Raw genomic sequence first — 17,814 nt, 5'->3', positions numbered from 1 at the left:
ATCATTCCTATACGTCTAAATGATAAGCCAGAGCGTGCTAAACTTGAAAACTGCTGTGTTCTAGGAGAGTCTTGACAGCAAAAGTAACTAATGTTTGAGAGAATGAACCACCCCTTTAAGTATTTTTTACTTGAGACCTGACTTGGCTGAAATGTGTTTGCTTGGGTACTACATAAGCTTCTCTCCTGTTATAAGTTGCAATTGACCAAGGAATATACTTTCAACTGAGGTCCTCTACACCTGTTCAAGTTGTATGGGTTCTTCTCTGGACTAAGGCAGCCTGTTCAACACACTGAAGCACCGCTTACTCTGACTTAAGTGTTAAATTGGCCTGAAGGCTAGTTTTCAGATTTCTCTACTTGGCTTATACAACACCTGAAATCATCACACAGTATTTTATCTTTGACAGTTAATATAATTCTTTTTGGATCAGTAGCCACAAGCCTTTGGTAGATGTGACATCTCTGAAAAACGTCCTGAATTATTTTATTTGGCAACTAGTGAATTTTGTCATTCAAAACAGTCAATTTTTGTTTCAATTACAGTTTACAGTCAATATTATTTTGTGTTAGTTTCAGGTGTACAGCATAGTGGGCAAGTATTCACATACTTTACAAAATGATCCACCCACTATTTCAAGTACCCACTCTGCATCATACACAGTTATTACAATATTATTCACTATGTTCCCTATGCTGTACTTTACATCCTCACGACTATTTTGTAACTTCCAGTTTGTACTTCTCAAGCACCTCAACTTTTTCACCCAGTCCCCACACCCCTTCCCTCTGGCATCAGTCTGATCTCTGTGCCTATAAATCTGCAGAACAGTCAAATTTTAAAAACAGTAGAGGCCACAATAAGGTAATTAAAGAAGAAAGGTAGGCCTTATAGTAATTATATACTTAGTTTTCTACAGAAATTGAAATTCAGATTAGATTCTCTTTGTTCAGAAAACAAATTATATCGTAAGCAGTCCAAGAATCTCATGCTAGAGTCACACAAAAGTGAGTGCTTTACATACTTTTCTTATTTAACTAATCTAGAAGCAAAAAGATGACCTCAATTATTTATCTTATGAAAAAATACATGTGGTTGAAATCAGAATAGATAGCATGCAACACTGAAATATATGTACATATGATATGTGGTAAATAATAAACAAAGCAGAATATATTCTTTTACCATGAGGGTTATTATGGGAATCTTCCACCCAACTCACTATAAACCATTTGAGTTTTAATTCTAATTCAAGGTGCTTTATTTCTTCCTGATATCTCAATCATTCTCTATATTTTCACCTTACGGTGAAATTGACTATTTGAAGACAATAGTTCATTGATACAAAAAAGTTACACGGGAAATCTTTGAAGTCACATATATTGAATGTTTCTCTATACCCCAGAGCCCATGAGAACAAGTTTATTACGGAGTAATACCAACTATGTAAAAAAATGTCCAAATAACCATTAAGATTTTAGTGAGATGATGACTTTAAATTACAGATAATATATCTGTTTTCCTCGCTTATTCTCACTTACTCCTACAGGTAAAATCCCATGAAATAAAACAGAAATGTGTGTAAATAAAGCATTTAGTTGAAGGCATGGCCTTGCGATGACTTATTGTAAAGCAAAAATACCCAAAGGATTGTTTAGAAGACAGACTCACTTTTAAAAACAGTCATCACTTAATTTTGCCCAATTATATGATCATTATATGGCTATCCTTTCATCTCCCTCACAGTACTGTGAGGGAAATTATCCAGTAACTTACACCATGTGCAATTTGTCTTGTAGTTATAGGGGATGCTCATTCTGTCTATAAACACTTATTGAAGAGGCAGATAATTGATCATCACCAAGAAAACTAAATTTAAGCAATTTAATATTTGAGATTATCTATTCCCCTTTCAAGCCCTCCTATGGCTGTCCAATTCCATGACATGTTATGAAACAAAGGAAAGGTTCTGTTTTTGCTCTATTAAAGTAGGCTTATAAAATGCAGAGGGATTCAAATGTTTTTCTGAAGGGAAATTTTAGATAACCAAGGCACTTCCTAATTTCTGTACTTTCAGGAGAAAGCTGCGTATTTGAATTTAAAAAAAAAGATTGCTTGATTATTGGGTTAACTGTTTTATTCAGCTTTTATCTGGCCCTCTCCACATGGTTTTCTTTGACTCTGGGACTGGTAACCAGTGACCATGTGGAGTTTAAGGAGCCCACTGTAACTCGATCTAAGATACTGCACAATCCTTGTGGGGGTTTTCCCACACCTTGCCCACACCATTTAAACCATCCTTACATTAAAATCTTTCAAACTATTTTGAGCGCTCCATCTCTTTTCTGTGGGACCATACTATAGCTAGTTCTTCTCATTTATTTCCTCAGGAAAAATTCCACTAATAAATCAGGTATATACTTAAATCATTTACTTAAAGACTCGGGCACTTGGTGCATTAATAACACAAAATATTATGTTTTGTTATAGCACAATTTTGTGTCTTGTTATAACACAAAAATATAATGCTTAATAAATGTTTGAATCATTCATATAGAATATATTTAAATAGAAATATCTAGATATAATGACTATCAAACTTGTTTCAAAGTACCTCTGACAAACATCAACATATCAAGTCTATCGTAATTGAACCAAATACTTTACATCAATTCTACAAAATTATTCAATTGCTTATATGAAGGCACAAAGAAGTTAGATATTCTGCTTGAAAGCATTTTCAAGAATACAACTTATTTTTACAAATGTGTATGTAGAAAGAGATATTTACCTTTTCACCAATTTCTCCTTTGCTGCCTTCAACACCTTGCTCTCCCTATAGAAGAGAAATATAATGTGTACAATAATAGGAACACTGCTTTTAACACATAATTATTATAATAACTATTATAAAATTTCTAACATTGAAAAAATCAAAAATTATAAGGACCATTTCTAATATGTAAATTCTAAACCAAAATTGAGTTCCAGAAAATTCAAATATTCCTAAAGACTGAAGAAGCACTCAGCAAACATTTCCTGAGTGCACCAAAACAGAGGACGAAGGGTCTCTTATGTCCAGTTTCTTTTATGTAATGCTTCAATAAGGTAACACTTAATCTAATTAAAACTCATGTTAAAAAAGGATGTCAGTTTTTTATTTTATATATATATATAAAATAAATATATTTTATTTTATTCTCTTTGCACATATTCTATATGTAATTGAATATATGTATGTGTATGTATGTACACATACATGATTAAGTAATTATTTCTGCTTCATCTATCCTCAGAAAAATGTATCAGGAAAGAAAATAGCGTAGTATTTGGGTATATTTGCTACTGAATGCATGGTCTATCTTTTTTCTACCATTTTCCCTAAAATATAGACTTCAACTTGATCTGTTAATTCAAGCTGACACTGAAACTGCTAAACACCCCCAGTACATCAGCCACAATGACAGCATGATGCAGCCACCGCAAACAGCTGCTGGAAAGTCCAAAACTATTTCCCAGCAGACAAATCTTCACGTCCCTTGGCTTGTAACTTGACTTGCAGAGGCAGCACATGCTGTATCAATGGGTTTTGTCTAGAACTGCGGTGAAGAAACTCAGAAGCTTGCAATTTCATCACCGCCAGCTCAATCTTGTCATTTTTTATCAAGCTAAATAAAGATTTTTCAAAAACTGTAAGTGTGTATCTTTTTAACAGTAATTTTTAGCTACAAAGAAAAACCTAGATGCAATAGTACCTTCTGCTGCTAAGGCCTGTAAAACTTGTCCAGAGCACAGAAAAGATATGTTTGGCTTTGACAGGCATCTGCTATTGCATCAGTAATGCTCTCCCCTGTGGTGGGAGCATTGGGGTGGGATGACAGCTGGGCCCCCGTGAGGCAGCTCCCCATCCCTCCAGGAAACTGGAATAGACCAGCCTCTGTGTTTCCAGGAATGCTGATCACACACAACATACTCCTTCCCAGGAACACAAAGCAGCCCTTATAGACAGTAGAGGGATAAAAGTGAAGTTTATCTTGGTTAAGGGGAAGATACTAGGCACAGTAAAAAGGAGACTCAGCAATGCAAAACTCCTAACTTATTATGAACTTATCATTCTGAACAAGAGATAGTTTTGAAGAGATTGCATCTTCATAGCATTTAATATTTGGTCATTATAATTATTATGTTTAGCTCAACCTAGGATACACAAAAAGGAAGATAAATAAGAAATAATGAAACATAGTCAAAGGCAGTGAAAACGGTTCCATGCTTCACTTTAGACGAAGTCAAATAACAGTGAAAACATCTCTAGAGCGGCTGTACACACTCCCGTGGCCCCTAGAAAGCATCACTGTCGCGGTCTCCAGAGAAGAGTGCTGCTCATACTCTACGATCCAGTCTCTCCTAGTGTGGTGGGCCCCTTTGAGAAGGGGTAGTTCCCATGGGTTCTCTTTGGAAAGGTCCGTGAGTGGTTTGTCTTTGGAAAGACTGGTTAGTGGATTTCTAAGAGTCAGGGAATTCAGTTTCATCAAATACATTCTCTGAATTTTCGCTATAGTACATATAAATTCAATTTGCAAGATGTTAAAATTCTTAACTTATATGAAACACTCAAAAACTCTTTTTACCTTTTGACCAGGTAAGCCTGGAGCTCCATGTAAACCATTTTCACCCTAAAGGAAGCACACAGAATAAATGCTATTAGCTATAAAAAAACAAATGAGTAAAGGATTTTTTGCAGTCTTAGTGACTAGCTCTCAAGGTTTCAGGGAAAGGTAACCTGATTCTGAGAGTCTATCCAGTGCAGGGGCTTTCCATCCATCGCTGATCTCACAAATCTAGGACTAGTACTTCCACTGTAGAATAAGAAATGGAGTCTCTGAGAGGTTCGGCAACGAGCTAAAGGTTGCCCAACCGGTGGCGTCACTCGAGACTGAGTTGAGGTTTCTGTAGTCCATGTTTTCCTCTCTCTTTTAACCTTCTAAACATAATATTAAAGTCTGACGAAGGCTGTCTTTGGGCCAGACACTGTGCTCACAACAAACCAATGAGGTAAATACTATTATTACAACCATCTTATTACAGATGATTACAAAATCAATAGGAGATAGAACTGAAATCCGAACCCACACACTTCAGCTCTATGCACCTAACTGCCACCCTGTGCTCTCATGGAAAAGATTTAATTCTGGCTTCTAAGTGATCTCTTGTCTAAAAGCTGTATCTATCTATCTATCTATCTATCTATCTATCTATCTATCATCTATCTATTCAATAGATATATAAACATGCATATGTATATACATATGTATATATACATACACACACATATATATTATACGCATATATCTATATATGAGCATGTTAACTTTCTTGCTTTTATCTGTTGGCTGCCTTTAGATCAATTTTGAAACATGCCCAATGGCATTTTACTTGAAACAATTACTTGGGAGAATTTTTAGTTCCTTCCATTCATCTTGTTCCTGTCCTGGGTAAAAAGGTTTCCAGCAGATGCCTATCAGTTTCCTGGAATTCATGGCTCATCTTTTTGAGGAGTCTGGATTGTAAATAGTACACCAGCTAGAATGATATATTCTCAATAGATCCTAGGAATTTAGTTGTTTATAGGCATTGGCTTTGGGTCTTGAGTTTCTGGGTACAGGCAGCTCAAAACAAAGTAACAATTCCACTGACCTGTCTTATTTCTAGCAAACATTTTTAATTTATAAGACAACAGCTTTTTAAGCATTACCTAGAGTAAAGTTAGATATCATTTTTTAGAATTCCTTATTCGAATATATGAAGTAAAATATAGCATTACTGTATTCTGTCTAAATCTAAAGACATTTTTATCCTTTCATCAATTTGTTTTTGGAAAGTTTAACTCATTTTCACCAGAGGTGTACTGCTACATACATACACACTTTTATTTTAAAGACTGAGGCTTTTTTAGATCAGATTAAATTATATAAGTATTATAGTGTAACTACTATCATCACAGTATATATTAAACACTAAAGGCAAAACTTTGTTGCTAATATAATTAAATATTGAAACATCGCTACAATATAATGTACTTATCTATGTAACAAATACATCTGTATTAATTTTTTTTTGTTAATTTCTAGACCCCAGTCATCACACAAATGTATTAGGAACTTCCAATTTCATTTGATCATGGAAGAGTTAAAGTACATATTGAGCATTTGACTCCAGGGAACATTCTATGGAAATTAAGCATCTGTTACTCAACACAGAAATATGTCCACTTGCCCATAAGGAGCAGAATTATTTTTGTATGTTGGTCTAATATAATGTTTTGTATCATATTACAAGTTACACATGATAATAAGATACAGCATGTAACCCAGTAACAGACACTGATACAGTACACACTTCCAAAAATACTTTTTGGAAAAAAAAGTAGTGACAGCATCTCCTCTTTTTCTTTGCTCACAGCCCACTCCTATGAACCACATGCTCTGGGTACTGGCACCTAAATTCCCACCTCTGGCACATGAGGTCTGTCTAGAAAAAGTCCAGCCATTGTTAATATAATAACGGTGTGCGTGACATTGATGTAACCTGGCAGCCAACCAGGGTGGACTAGACTGCATATGTGAACAATGACAACTTCACTGTACTAGTCAGTGGGGGCGGTAGATGCTGTTGAGTGAAAATGTGTGCTGTGTGCCCATTGCATTGAAAATGACTGAGTAGAGCAATGAATCCGAATCAGATTTTTCATTAAGCAAGAACATTCCTCCACTAAAACTATTCAGATGATTCAGAAGGCTTTTGGGGATGATGCAATGAGAGTGGTGCAAATAAAAGTGGCACAAATGCTTCAAAGGTGGTCGAGAATCTGTGGAAAGTGATCCACGTTCTGGAAGGCCTGCAACAAGCCAAACACCTGAGAGTGTTGAACGTGTATGGATTGCAATCAACAAAGATCAGTGACTGACAGTGTGAGAACTAGAAGCTGATCTGGGGGGTCCAGAAACTAATGTGTCTGAGATTTTGATGCAGAATCTTGGCATGAAATGTGTCATGGCAAAATTCATTCCGAGGCTTCTGCTACCAGAACAGAAGGAACATTGTGCTGCGGTTGGTAATGACTTGATTCAAACTGCTACCAATGAACCAGATTCCTCAAGAAGGTCATAACTAGAGATGACTCATGGGTCTATGGCAGGGGTGTCAAACTCATTTTCACTGGGGGCCACATGAGCCTCACGGTTGCCTTCAAAGGGCCGAAATAGTTTTAGGACTGTATAAATGTAACTGCTCCTTAACTGTTAAGGAGTTGAAATTACATTTGGCCCTTTGAAGGCAACCTTGAGGCTGATGTGGCCCCCGGTGAAAATGAGTTTGACACCCTTGGCTATAGCTATGATCTGGAAATGAAGGCTCAGTCATCCCAATGGAAGTCACCTGGTTCTCCACACCTGAAGTAGGTGTGGCAAAGTTGCAGCAAGATCAAGTCCATGTTAACTGTGTTTTTTGACTGTGAAGGTATTGTCCATCATGAGTATGCCCCTCCAGGTCAAACAACTAATAGAGAGTACTACCTCAATGTTCTTTGCTGGTTGAGAGATGTAATACGATGAAACAGCCTCAGTTACAGGCAACTGGTGATGGGCAGCTTCATCACAACAATGCGCCTGCTCATGCATCATGTCTTGTGCAGAGTTTTTTTGGCAAGACATCAAATCACCCAGGTGAATCAACTCCCCTACAGCCCAGATTTGGTGCCCTGGCACTTCTGGCTTTTTCCCCTGACTGAAATCACCTTTGAGGGGAAGAGATTTCAGACCGTCGATGAGATTCAGGAAAATACGGTGGGGCAGCTGATCGTGATCCCAACAAAGGATTTTGCAGAGTGTTTTGAACAGCAGAAGAGATGTTGGGAGAACTGTGTGAGGTCCCAAGGTCTCTTCTTTGAAGGGTACTGAGCTGTCATCATTGTCCTATGTACAATGTTTTTGTATCTAGTATCTTCTTCAATAAATGTCTCTTTTTCATAGTGCATGGCTGGATACTTTCTGGACACATATGTGCTGAATTAGGTGAAGGATGATAAGTGGTGTAGAAATGAAGGGACTTAGAGGGGCTTTGAGGTGGAATCAGACGCTGAGTGGATTCTTATAATGAGATATTCATCAGGCTTTTTATGAGCAAGTGAAATCTACTTGCATTCCCATAATTAATTAATTAGAAGGCTACTGGTGGCTTATGGAGCTAAAGGAAAACGGAGGAGAAAGAGGGATAAGACAGAGAGTCTTCGTGGGAAATGAAGGAGGTAAGAACTAGATTGTGTCTACCTTCACTGTCAGCAATATTGCCAAGTCAATATTTTTAGTTCTCCAATCTCCTGATAAAAACTCTGATCACAGAATCTTTCCAACATTCGGTCATGTCCTAGACCAGTCAAACTTGGGGTCTCCTGAGTTGCCCAGAGGCTAATTTCAAATGTGGACTATGAGTTTCTTCTGACTGGAGTACAACGTTAGGCAGTGATGGCTGGGATGGGCACAGTAAGTGAAACACGAGGAGGCTCTTAGGGATTTAGATTTGAGGCAGGAAGGCTTGTGGGGTTAATGACATTGAGACCATTGGATTTTGGGTGAAGATCCACAGTCTTGATAAGGATCATTTTCTGTGGGGAGATGAGGGTGCTGGGGATGCTTCCTTTGGGTTACTAATTATAGTCAGGGTTCTTAGCTCTGGCCTCTTTCCTGCAGACTTAGGAAAGATGCAGCACAGCTAGCTGATCAACCATGCTTATGGGGCTGTGGGAGACACAGCTTCACCTGGGAAAGCAGGTGCCTAGTGCTTACTGATAGCACCTAAATTTGTCTCTTCCACTCAGTGCTGAATGACAATAAGCCAGGTGTAAGTGGGAGGTGCTTTGCCAGGCTCAAGGTGAGTAGATGGTGTGTAGGGGAACAGATCGCAAACTTATGTTTGGGCAATAGCAAGAGCACCTGGGTTCAGCTATTAGCTCTCTGCAGTTGTGCTCATCTTCTTAAGACTAGTGCATCAGGGAGAGACACTAGTGAGACTAGGGGGAGGGGACGGGTGCTTCTCTGTGCAGAGGCACAGGTGACTTCCTTCCTCGATGAGTGGCCTTGTATGCCTAGGCAGCTGGCAGTGTGCCTCAAGGGGTTGGAGCCTTTGCTTTGCTGCCATGTTGCTGGAACTGCCACCATTGATTCTACTAGGAGATTTCCATGTTAATATCTCAACTAGTGGTTCTCAAACTTGATCCTTCAACAAAATCACCTGGAGGCCATGTTTAAACAGATTGCTTAAGCTTTCCTCATTTTTTAAAAAATTCTTTTTCCTTTTTGCTGCTCTGCCTACCTTGTCTTCCAAATCACTGATTCCATCCTCAGCTTCATCTCACCTACTGTTTATTCCTTCCAGTGCATTATTTGTTACAGATATTGCATTCTTTGTTTCTGACTGGTCCTTTTTTATGGTTTCTATGTCTTTTTTCATGTTGTTGAGTATCCTGATAATCCTTACTCTAAACTCTCTATCTGATAAATCACTTGCCTCCATTTCATCTAGTTCTTCTAGAGAATTCTCTGTTCTTTCTATTGGGATGTTTCTTTGTCTTCCCATTTTGGCTGCTTCTTTGTATTTTCTACCTTAGGCATTAAACTAATCAGTTGCTAAATGGATCAGTTGTTAAACTAATCAAGTTGTAATCAGCAGCCCAATGGCTTAAATTCTATAGGGTGGGGCAGAGTAATTCCTGTGGGCAGGGCTATTGCTTCCCCTCAGGCTGATGCCTCTTGGAGGGGAGTGCTCTGCCTGAGAGAGGGCTTCTGCAGTGTGGGGAATGACTCAGCACAGGGATCCTAGCGAAAGTTCCTTCAGTTCTCTCCCCAGAGCCACAAATTGCAGACTCTCCTCTAGCGTCTCTAGTTTACCCTACCCTCCCTCTGCCGAAGCTCAGGGAAAGTAGCTGCAAAGGACATTTTGTGTGTTGGCCCTTTAAGAGGCTCTCTTAGTTTCTAGCTGTCTCTCCCTGGCAGACTGAACCCCTGCTGCTTTTCACAGCTGGGTGTTATATGGGTTCCTTTCCCACTCTGGTGCTAAAGGCTGGGGATCCCAGCTTGGGGTTTAGACCCCACACTTCTCAGGGGAACCCCCCAGCTGCTGAAATATCCCTCCGGAACTTCAGCTGCTACCCATGGGAGCCCAGCCAGCCCTCTCTTCTTATCTAAAACCTAATTTATGTCAACAGAATAAGCCCCTCTTAGTATTCACTCTGAAGTGCAGTTTCTAACTGATGCCTCATGCAGTTTGGGGTCAAACTGAATTCTATCTACCAAATAAATGCCTGTCGAAATTTACCGGATTGGCAGACATGAGTTGCTTTTTCTGTACACTTGTTTTCCCTTCTTCCTCCCAGTCTCAGCACAAGAAATAAGCTTTTCCTTTGGCTTCCAATCAATGTTTTAGCCCATTATTGAAAGAAAATCAGGATCCATGTTTCCCAAAGCGACCATAACTTTCAAAGCTTGTTACTGAGGCATGTGCTTTCTATGACGGGGTTTTCATCAAAGGCCTGTGTAACTTTCCCCTACAAATCCGAGCTACAGGTGGGCAAATGAATGAATGTGGGTAATACAAAGCAGGGCGAAATCTAACGCTGCTGCTAGTAGAATTATTGCCGTGTTATTACTCTCATATACAGCATGTCTTCACGCTCATGGAGCAGTCAGAGCACCCTTTCCAGTGCAGAGTAACCTCTTTGAGTGCTATGCACCTGGAATTAATACGCCGCCCCCCCCCCAAAAAAGACAAAGACAAAGTAGCCTCTTTGAGACAATTTTGGAAAACACTTAGGTGTAATGTAGGGCCTGCTGGTGGCTTTCTGAAAAAACTGAAGTATTTCATTTTTACCTCCTTTTTATCATTGCACGTGTCCCTGAAGTAAACATAGCTAAGCATAAAAGATAAATTATTAATTTTCCTGACTCATTTGACATTGGAATCAATGTCTTTTCTTATTATGCAGGAAATACATCTTGTCCAAAGGGTGCTTGATAAGGAATCATACTCTCCAGGGCTATCATTTGCAAATCTAGTACCAATGAGACCAAGCAAAGAAAGGTACTTTAAGCAAGTAAACAAAAATTTGCTAATAACTAGATCTAAGCCAGGAAAATAGAAAGCTATATACTCTGTTGTCTTGTGTTTTTCTGTAAATAGTTAGGCATTCAGCCTTAGGTTAAAAAGTCTGAGATCCTATTTTCCTATTTAAATTTAATTTGACCTATTATTTCACTTGAAGCATGTTTTCCAGGAGCATCGTCTTCTGTGTAGATCTAGTGTACACGTAGAAACTTCCCACTATTTTCCCGCTGATTCATATTTATTAAGAGAAAGCTTACTTGAATGTTGAGTGAAGTAGCTGAAATAAGGACTTGAATTAGAATGCCATAATCCTAGCCTGAAAACCAATAAAAAAGGTGGCTAAAAATAAAAATGATTTTGATTTTGTGTACCATCAACTTGACCTCTATGTTTCTGACTACAGTCCTGCTTTATTCAGGATGTAATCTTTGGAAATTGGATTTTTATATGGTTCTTAAATTTTTGGCAGTCAAATATTTGAGGAAATAAAATATATTCTTTTGTTCAGCTATCTCATCTAATCTAGGTCATTTTATTTTAAGAAGGAGTACTTTTTTCTTGTGTTTTCTGGTACTTCATTCCAAGAAATATATTTTTGAGTTAAAAAATATATACTGCATATGATTTTAAACTTCAAACTTTTTGAATTCTTTGTATTTCTTGGATCCTTAATGCTGCTAACACATGGGGGATATGTTATCACACTTAATGCTCTGGATAAGGCAAATTTAAAATTCTTAATCATAAAATGAATGAGACCCTATCCTTACATGTTCTCCTGGGTCATTTCAAAGAAGGAGAAGCCAGCGCACCAAAGGTAATGTATGGTCCACACATATCTCAATCACAGTCATGTAAATATGGGGAATTAGTAAGTAGCAGTTGAACTCAACATCTGTCACAAAATCCGCTGACCTTAGAGTATATGCATGCGTGTGTACACAATACACATGCAGGTGCACAGACAGCTAGGCATAAGCAGCGTGGGTATTCTTAATTATAGGAATAAGTATAAATTCATACATTTATAGCATCACCTCCACCAAAGAATCTGTTGAGGTACTGACTCTACTAAAAGTTTATTAAAGTCAGGCGCTCTTGCTGTTTACTTTGCATGGTGGAGAACAAAACAAAACAAAACAAATTCTAGGTGAGAATACTGAAACATGTTTTCTGGTCCCCAATTAACCTTCCCCAAATTTCTGCCCATTGATCTTATTTCACACAGAAAGAAACATCTTATGGGTCTTATATGTGACATCCCGTTGTGCCCCTATCAAGCCTTATGTTCAGGAAACCAGTCATTTTTCAAATGATAGTTTGGAGTCCTTTCATAGTATAGTCAGTGTTCTCTGGTCCAAAGACACATTGGTTAGCCAATAAGTCTTTTAAAGTGTAGAGTATGAATTCAGCACATCATTCAAGAAATGGTCTCACACATGCAGAATAGAGAGCAAAACTGTTATACACACATACACACACACACCCCATATATACCTTGTTCTGGATACTATACTGCCTCTATTAATACAGCTTGCTTTTTTTTTAAATCCTCACCTGAGGACATGCTTATTGATTCTAGAGAGAGGGGAATGGAGGGAGAGAAAGAGATGGACAGAAACATAGATGTGAAAGAGAAATGTCAATTGGTTGCCTCTTACACGCACCCCAACTGGGCACCAAAGCTGCAACCCAAGCATGTGCTTTGATGGAGGATCAAACCCACAACCTAGGTATGTGCCTTGACCAGGAATAGAACTCATGACCTTTCTGTTTATTGGGACCACACTCCAACCAACTGAGTCACACCATCCAGGGCACAACTTGCTTTTTTAAGGCTAACTTGCTAATGTAATATTAAGCTTATTGTCAAGTACAACCATTAAATTTTCCTTTTAAAAGACAAAAATTTTACAATTCTTTACCAAATCAATTGAATGCAAATTATGCTAAGTTACTTCAATAACAAACAAAAAACAAATAATTTTGAAATGGTTTAGAGAGGTAAACACCTTTCATACATAGCAAACTTAGGGAACTGAGCCTCCGCCAATGGTGTAGATAGAGCCCATTGCAGCACCTCAGCTTATATGTAATCGTGATGATTTTCTTGAAAGTGGCTCTGTCAGGAACAAGTGTTCGGGCCTTTCACTTCGTTGTGAGACTAGCTGTAAGACAGTTTTTAAGTAAACTTGAAACTTCCCGAAAGTACTAGGGAAATAGAAGACATTTAACGTGAGTCATCTACCAAAATAGCTAAAGTATAGAAATTGACATCCGAATCAAGTATTCTAACAACTGCAAGATGAGTTAAGATATAAAGAGAAGGACAGTGTCATCAGTAAGCTCCTAATTGAGGAAAGTGAGATACCAGTAACTGCAAACTATTTCCTGTCCGAAGTAGTCCTCGTGATGAGTAATTTATAGTTCTACTTCTCTACTTCATATCAATTACTTCTACTGGAGCTTACACGCACTAAAGTCATTGCTTTAGCCCTGATGTAAATGATTGCGAAGACAGAGAGAAAGAACATTCCTTAGTACTAGTGTAAGAAAGTCAGGAGATTTTCACACCTAGTTTGGAAAAAGAAAAAGAGCAAGATAACCTCAACATTTAGCTTGAGAGAGAAGAGAGCGTAGTTCCTCCAAGAGAAAATGGTAAATTCTATAGCTGCACACACTTCTATTATATTTCACTCTAGGAAGCGACGTATATAAGCTTTGCTAGGTAGGTAAGAGTCTCCTGTCCTGTTTCCCTGAAGCATGCTTTTGCAGAAAGTACAGAAGCCTTACATTGAAGCACCGCTGCCATTTGGGCCTTTCCCAATACACCCCTCAGCAGGGTTTTCTAACAATTACCCTCCATTTCTTTCCTCTACTGGCCTGTGGCTAAGTCCACTTCAATTCTGGACAACTCAACAAACATTCGTCCAGAACCAATCCGGTGCTATATGCCAGTCCAGGAGCTGGAGTTCCAGGGGTGAGAGTCGTAACAAGTCCATGTTCTTTGGGAGCTCATCCTGGGGACAAAGGTACAAACTATACTGATAATGTAAATGCGCTCTGGGAGCAGAGGGAAAGGCTGTTAAATCTGCCTGGTGGCCAGGGAGACTTCATGAAAAAGATGCAATTTTTCTTGAGCTTTGAATTTAGAAATCTGTGAAAACACAGTGAATTTTCTGTGATCATCCTCTCAAACTTCCTACCTAACAGTTTCATCCAGTACCTTACGCTTGTCTGGTTGTCCCTGACTTGAAACTGCAGAAGTCTTTATAAAATACCAGTTATCTTAAAATTCACTGTGTCTCAGCAATGTACACCAAGAATAAAGTAATTAGCTACTAAACTATGCAGAGAAACAGAGAGTGTGTGATCTTTTTTATGGAAATATTTTAATATTTATGTGCTAGATTCTCATAGTGCATTAAACCAAATAGGAACATTAGCAGACTCGGTTCTCGAAATCTGGCTAGCTGTTTAGCAAATAAAAGTCGAGCGCCTGGGTGCCAGAGCCACGGCATGTGTCGAGCTTGTCATCCATCTGTTGTGTTCCCTGCCAACTGCTCTACTTGGGGTGTGAGTGGAAGGCATTAGAAGGGAATAAGAAACCATTAAGAAAAAAAATTAACTGCAGAGTGAGCAAATTTCTTTTTCTTTTTCCTGTCCTTCTATTACCTCTGTCCCTCTCATGTTTCGGCTTCTTTTAGTGCTATGTTATATCAATATACTGCCTACAGATAAGACAATTAAATGAGACTTGCTTCTTATAAAGGCAGTATTTTTTCACTCATAATTCAGGTTATCATTCTTATAAGTTTAGTGAGTGAAGCCAATAAGACTGCTGACAAAACTGTTTTCTTGTGGTTATTTTTTTCTATGAATATTGGTATAATAAACAAGTTCAATCTTATGTCTAGTTCACTATACCTTCATTCCTATCAGAATTTGATGAAATACAGAAATATGCAGATGATTCCATGTTTAACAGGCATTTTCTCTAACACAGAGCTCATACTTGCTTTTTAACCCTGACAATTTCATAGAAAAAAAAATCTCATTGTTAGAATAAAGTCAGGTTGTCCATTTTCCCCTCCTCATTTAGTTTTTTATTTAATTTATTGACTTTTAGAGAAAGAAAGAGAGGAAGAGAGAGAAAGAAAAACAGCAATTGGTTGTTTCACTTATTTATGCATTCATCGGCTGACTGTTATTTGTGTCCTGACCAGGGATGGAGCCTAGAACCTTGCTTGGCGCATCCAGACGACCATCTGACCAACTGAACTATCTGGCCAGGGCCCTGCTCATTTAGTTCTGATTCCTACAATAAACTGTCACATAAAAATAGGTTTTTTAACTTGGAAAGGATTCTGAAATTAATTTTACTTCTGAATTTCAGTGGAAAATTGGGTGATACGAGATAATAGGGAAAGAAAGCCAAATGACTTTAAAAAATTCTCTAGTTTTCTCAATAAACACCTATAAATTTCTGAGTCTCTGAGGCATTAATGCTGTCGTGGAATTTATTATAATTCACAGCAGCTATGGGCCTTGTCTGCACTTTCATAAACTGTAATGCATCTGCCTGTATTTCTGGAAGCTGCAGTCTTCTCATAAAATATCTTCTTAAGGGAAAATCAAGATTCAAAGATCGCAGTCATTTCATTTTCCAACAGAAAAGATATACAAAGACAGGGAACGATGGATCTGCCCAGTTCAGTCTCTCCCTCCTGCAGAGACAGAGGGCTTCACAGTTTACAGTGAAAAGACCCATAGTACAAAGCACCCCCTAATGAGGACAGTTAGCCGATTTCTAAGACAAGCACTTGGCAACTCTCTCATCATGTTATCGATATACTTCTTAGGTGCACTTCATGCATATGGCTTTTTACCTCTGGAAGTTTGACTTTTCAAAATAAAGCCATGGTACTAAGTTAAATACTTTTGTTTTTGATCAAATCAATACTCAATTTATATATATAAATATATATATATTTATCAAATGAATATACGATTTACAAATGGCATGTTTGGTGCAGAACATAGAGGATTTTCTAGGTTAGGTGTTGAGGAAAGGTTAAGAGTGTGGCTCTGATTGACCTGCTTGGAGGGGGGTGTGCAGGGCAAATAAGGGTCTCCACAGAGTCAGGTAGCTGGGGGAAGTTTAAAGCATATTTCAAATGTAATTTTGAATTTGGAAACCAAACAAAATTAAACCATGTTGTTTACATAATAGTTATTTTGGAAGGTAAATCTAAATAAAACTTTTTATTGGGTGAAAAATATATGGTGATAATTTTTATTATGTAGACACAATTTTTTTGAGGGTGAAAGAGTCAGAATCCCTTAGGTTAGATAGACTTTAAAAGGGTCCAAATTTTTTTTCTCTCTTTTTAAAATCTTTAAAATTTTTTTCAATTAAAGTTTACATTCAGTATTATTCTGTATTAGTTTCAGATATACAGAAAAGTGGTTAGCAAATCATGTACTTTATCGAGTGGTCAGGGGGTCCATAGATTTTAAGAGCAGAGTGTAAGAACACTTTGTACAGTTCCCTCTGCAGGCAAACTCATTTGAGACCTAATTCAGAACTGCTGTTGCATCAGGATTTTGGATTACTTGAGGAGCTACCCTCAAGTAATATGGTACATATGTTAAAAGTATGGATTTACATGGATAGAAATTCAAATCCTGACTCCACTATTGGTTAGATAGCAAATTTGGGGGAAGTTTTTATTTTCTCCAGATCTGGGCTTCTTAATTTGTGAAAGGGTGATGATAAATCTTACCTAATAAAGATACTTACCGAATAAAGAAAGGGTGAGGAATGAATGAAATAATGCAAAGGAGTCTCTTGACAGGGTTTAGCACATAATAATTATTGTGTAAATACATGGCAACTGTTATCATTTTTGTAAAAGTTTATACTCTTACACATACTTCAGTTAAGTAAACATTTATTGGTTTGCTAACATCTAGTATGTATGAAGAGGTCAACGTCATCTAAGATATGTCACTTTTATTTCAACATTTTCCACTAAATATATTTTGAATAAATTCCCTTAAATGAGTTTTAATTTAGTTTTTAGTAAGCTAGAGTTTAGAATACTAGAATCATCACACTGTTTTCTTTTAAAAATTATCTATTTTTCACCAAATATTTGTATAACAGGCACTGAGCTGGCTGTTTCAAGAATAGTCTCATTTGATCTTTAAGACAAAGCTAGAAGTAGGTACAATACAATTCGCATTTATAAAAGTTAGAAGAAACCAAGAGACATGCCCTAAACTACACAGGGTAAGGCTTTGAGCTGGGAGTCAGACGCAGGCAGGCAACTCTGGGCGTTTAAGATTTGAATGGCACCATGGCGATGGCTATCATTACCGCATACCTCCCCCATGAGGAGCAAAATTAACTTAGTGAAATTTATTTTCCCCTTAAAATAAACATTTTAGGACAAACTCTGGGTAATTCTGTAAACAGGAAATTGGTTTTAGCATAAATTAGGCTCTATGTTCAATTTTTTAATATCACATTATTAGGATAAAGATTCCCGGAAAATAACTGTTGCTGTTTTTTGAAAAAAGTCCCCCTTCTTGAAAAACACATCTGACACATAACACACATAAGCGAAATGGAGAGTGAAGAAGTTTTTGTTTGAA

General features: G+C 37.8%; 1 protein-coding gene across 1 annotated transcript in view; it reads right to left on the bottom strand.

The window, feature by feature from the left end:
- COL19A1 (collagen type XIX alpha 1 chain) overlaps positions 1 to 17,814 on the bottom strand; it is a 335,696-nt gene that overhangs the window by 234,872 nt on the left and 83,010 nt on the right. Inside the window, exons 10-11 of the mRNA XM_045184877.2 lie at positions 4,629 to 4,673; positions 2,792 to 2,836 (exon numbers count right to left, since the gene is read on the bottom strand). Of these exons, the coding sequence (XP_045040812.2) occupies positions 2,792 to 2,836; positions 4,629 to 4,673 (90 nt within the window). The remainder of the gene's footprint in view (positions 1 to 2,791; positions 2,837 to 4,628; positions 4,674 to 17,814) is intronic.

Source organism: Desmodus rotundus, chromosome 11, assembly GCF_022682495.2.
Source record: "Desmodus rotundus isolate HL8 chromosome 11, HLdesRot8A.1, whole genome shotgun sequence".
In the NCBI taxonomy this organism is placed as follows: Eukaryota; Metazoa; Chordata; class Mammalia; order Chiroptera; family Phyllostomidae; genus Desmodus; species Desmodus rotundus.
The sequence above is the reverse complement of the archived record's forward strand: the minus strand, read 5'-3'. Positions and strand labels throughout refer to the sequence as shown.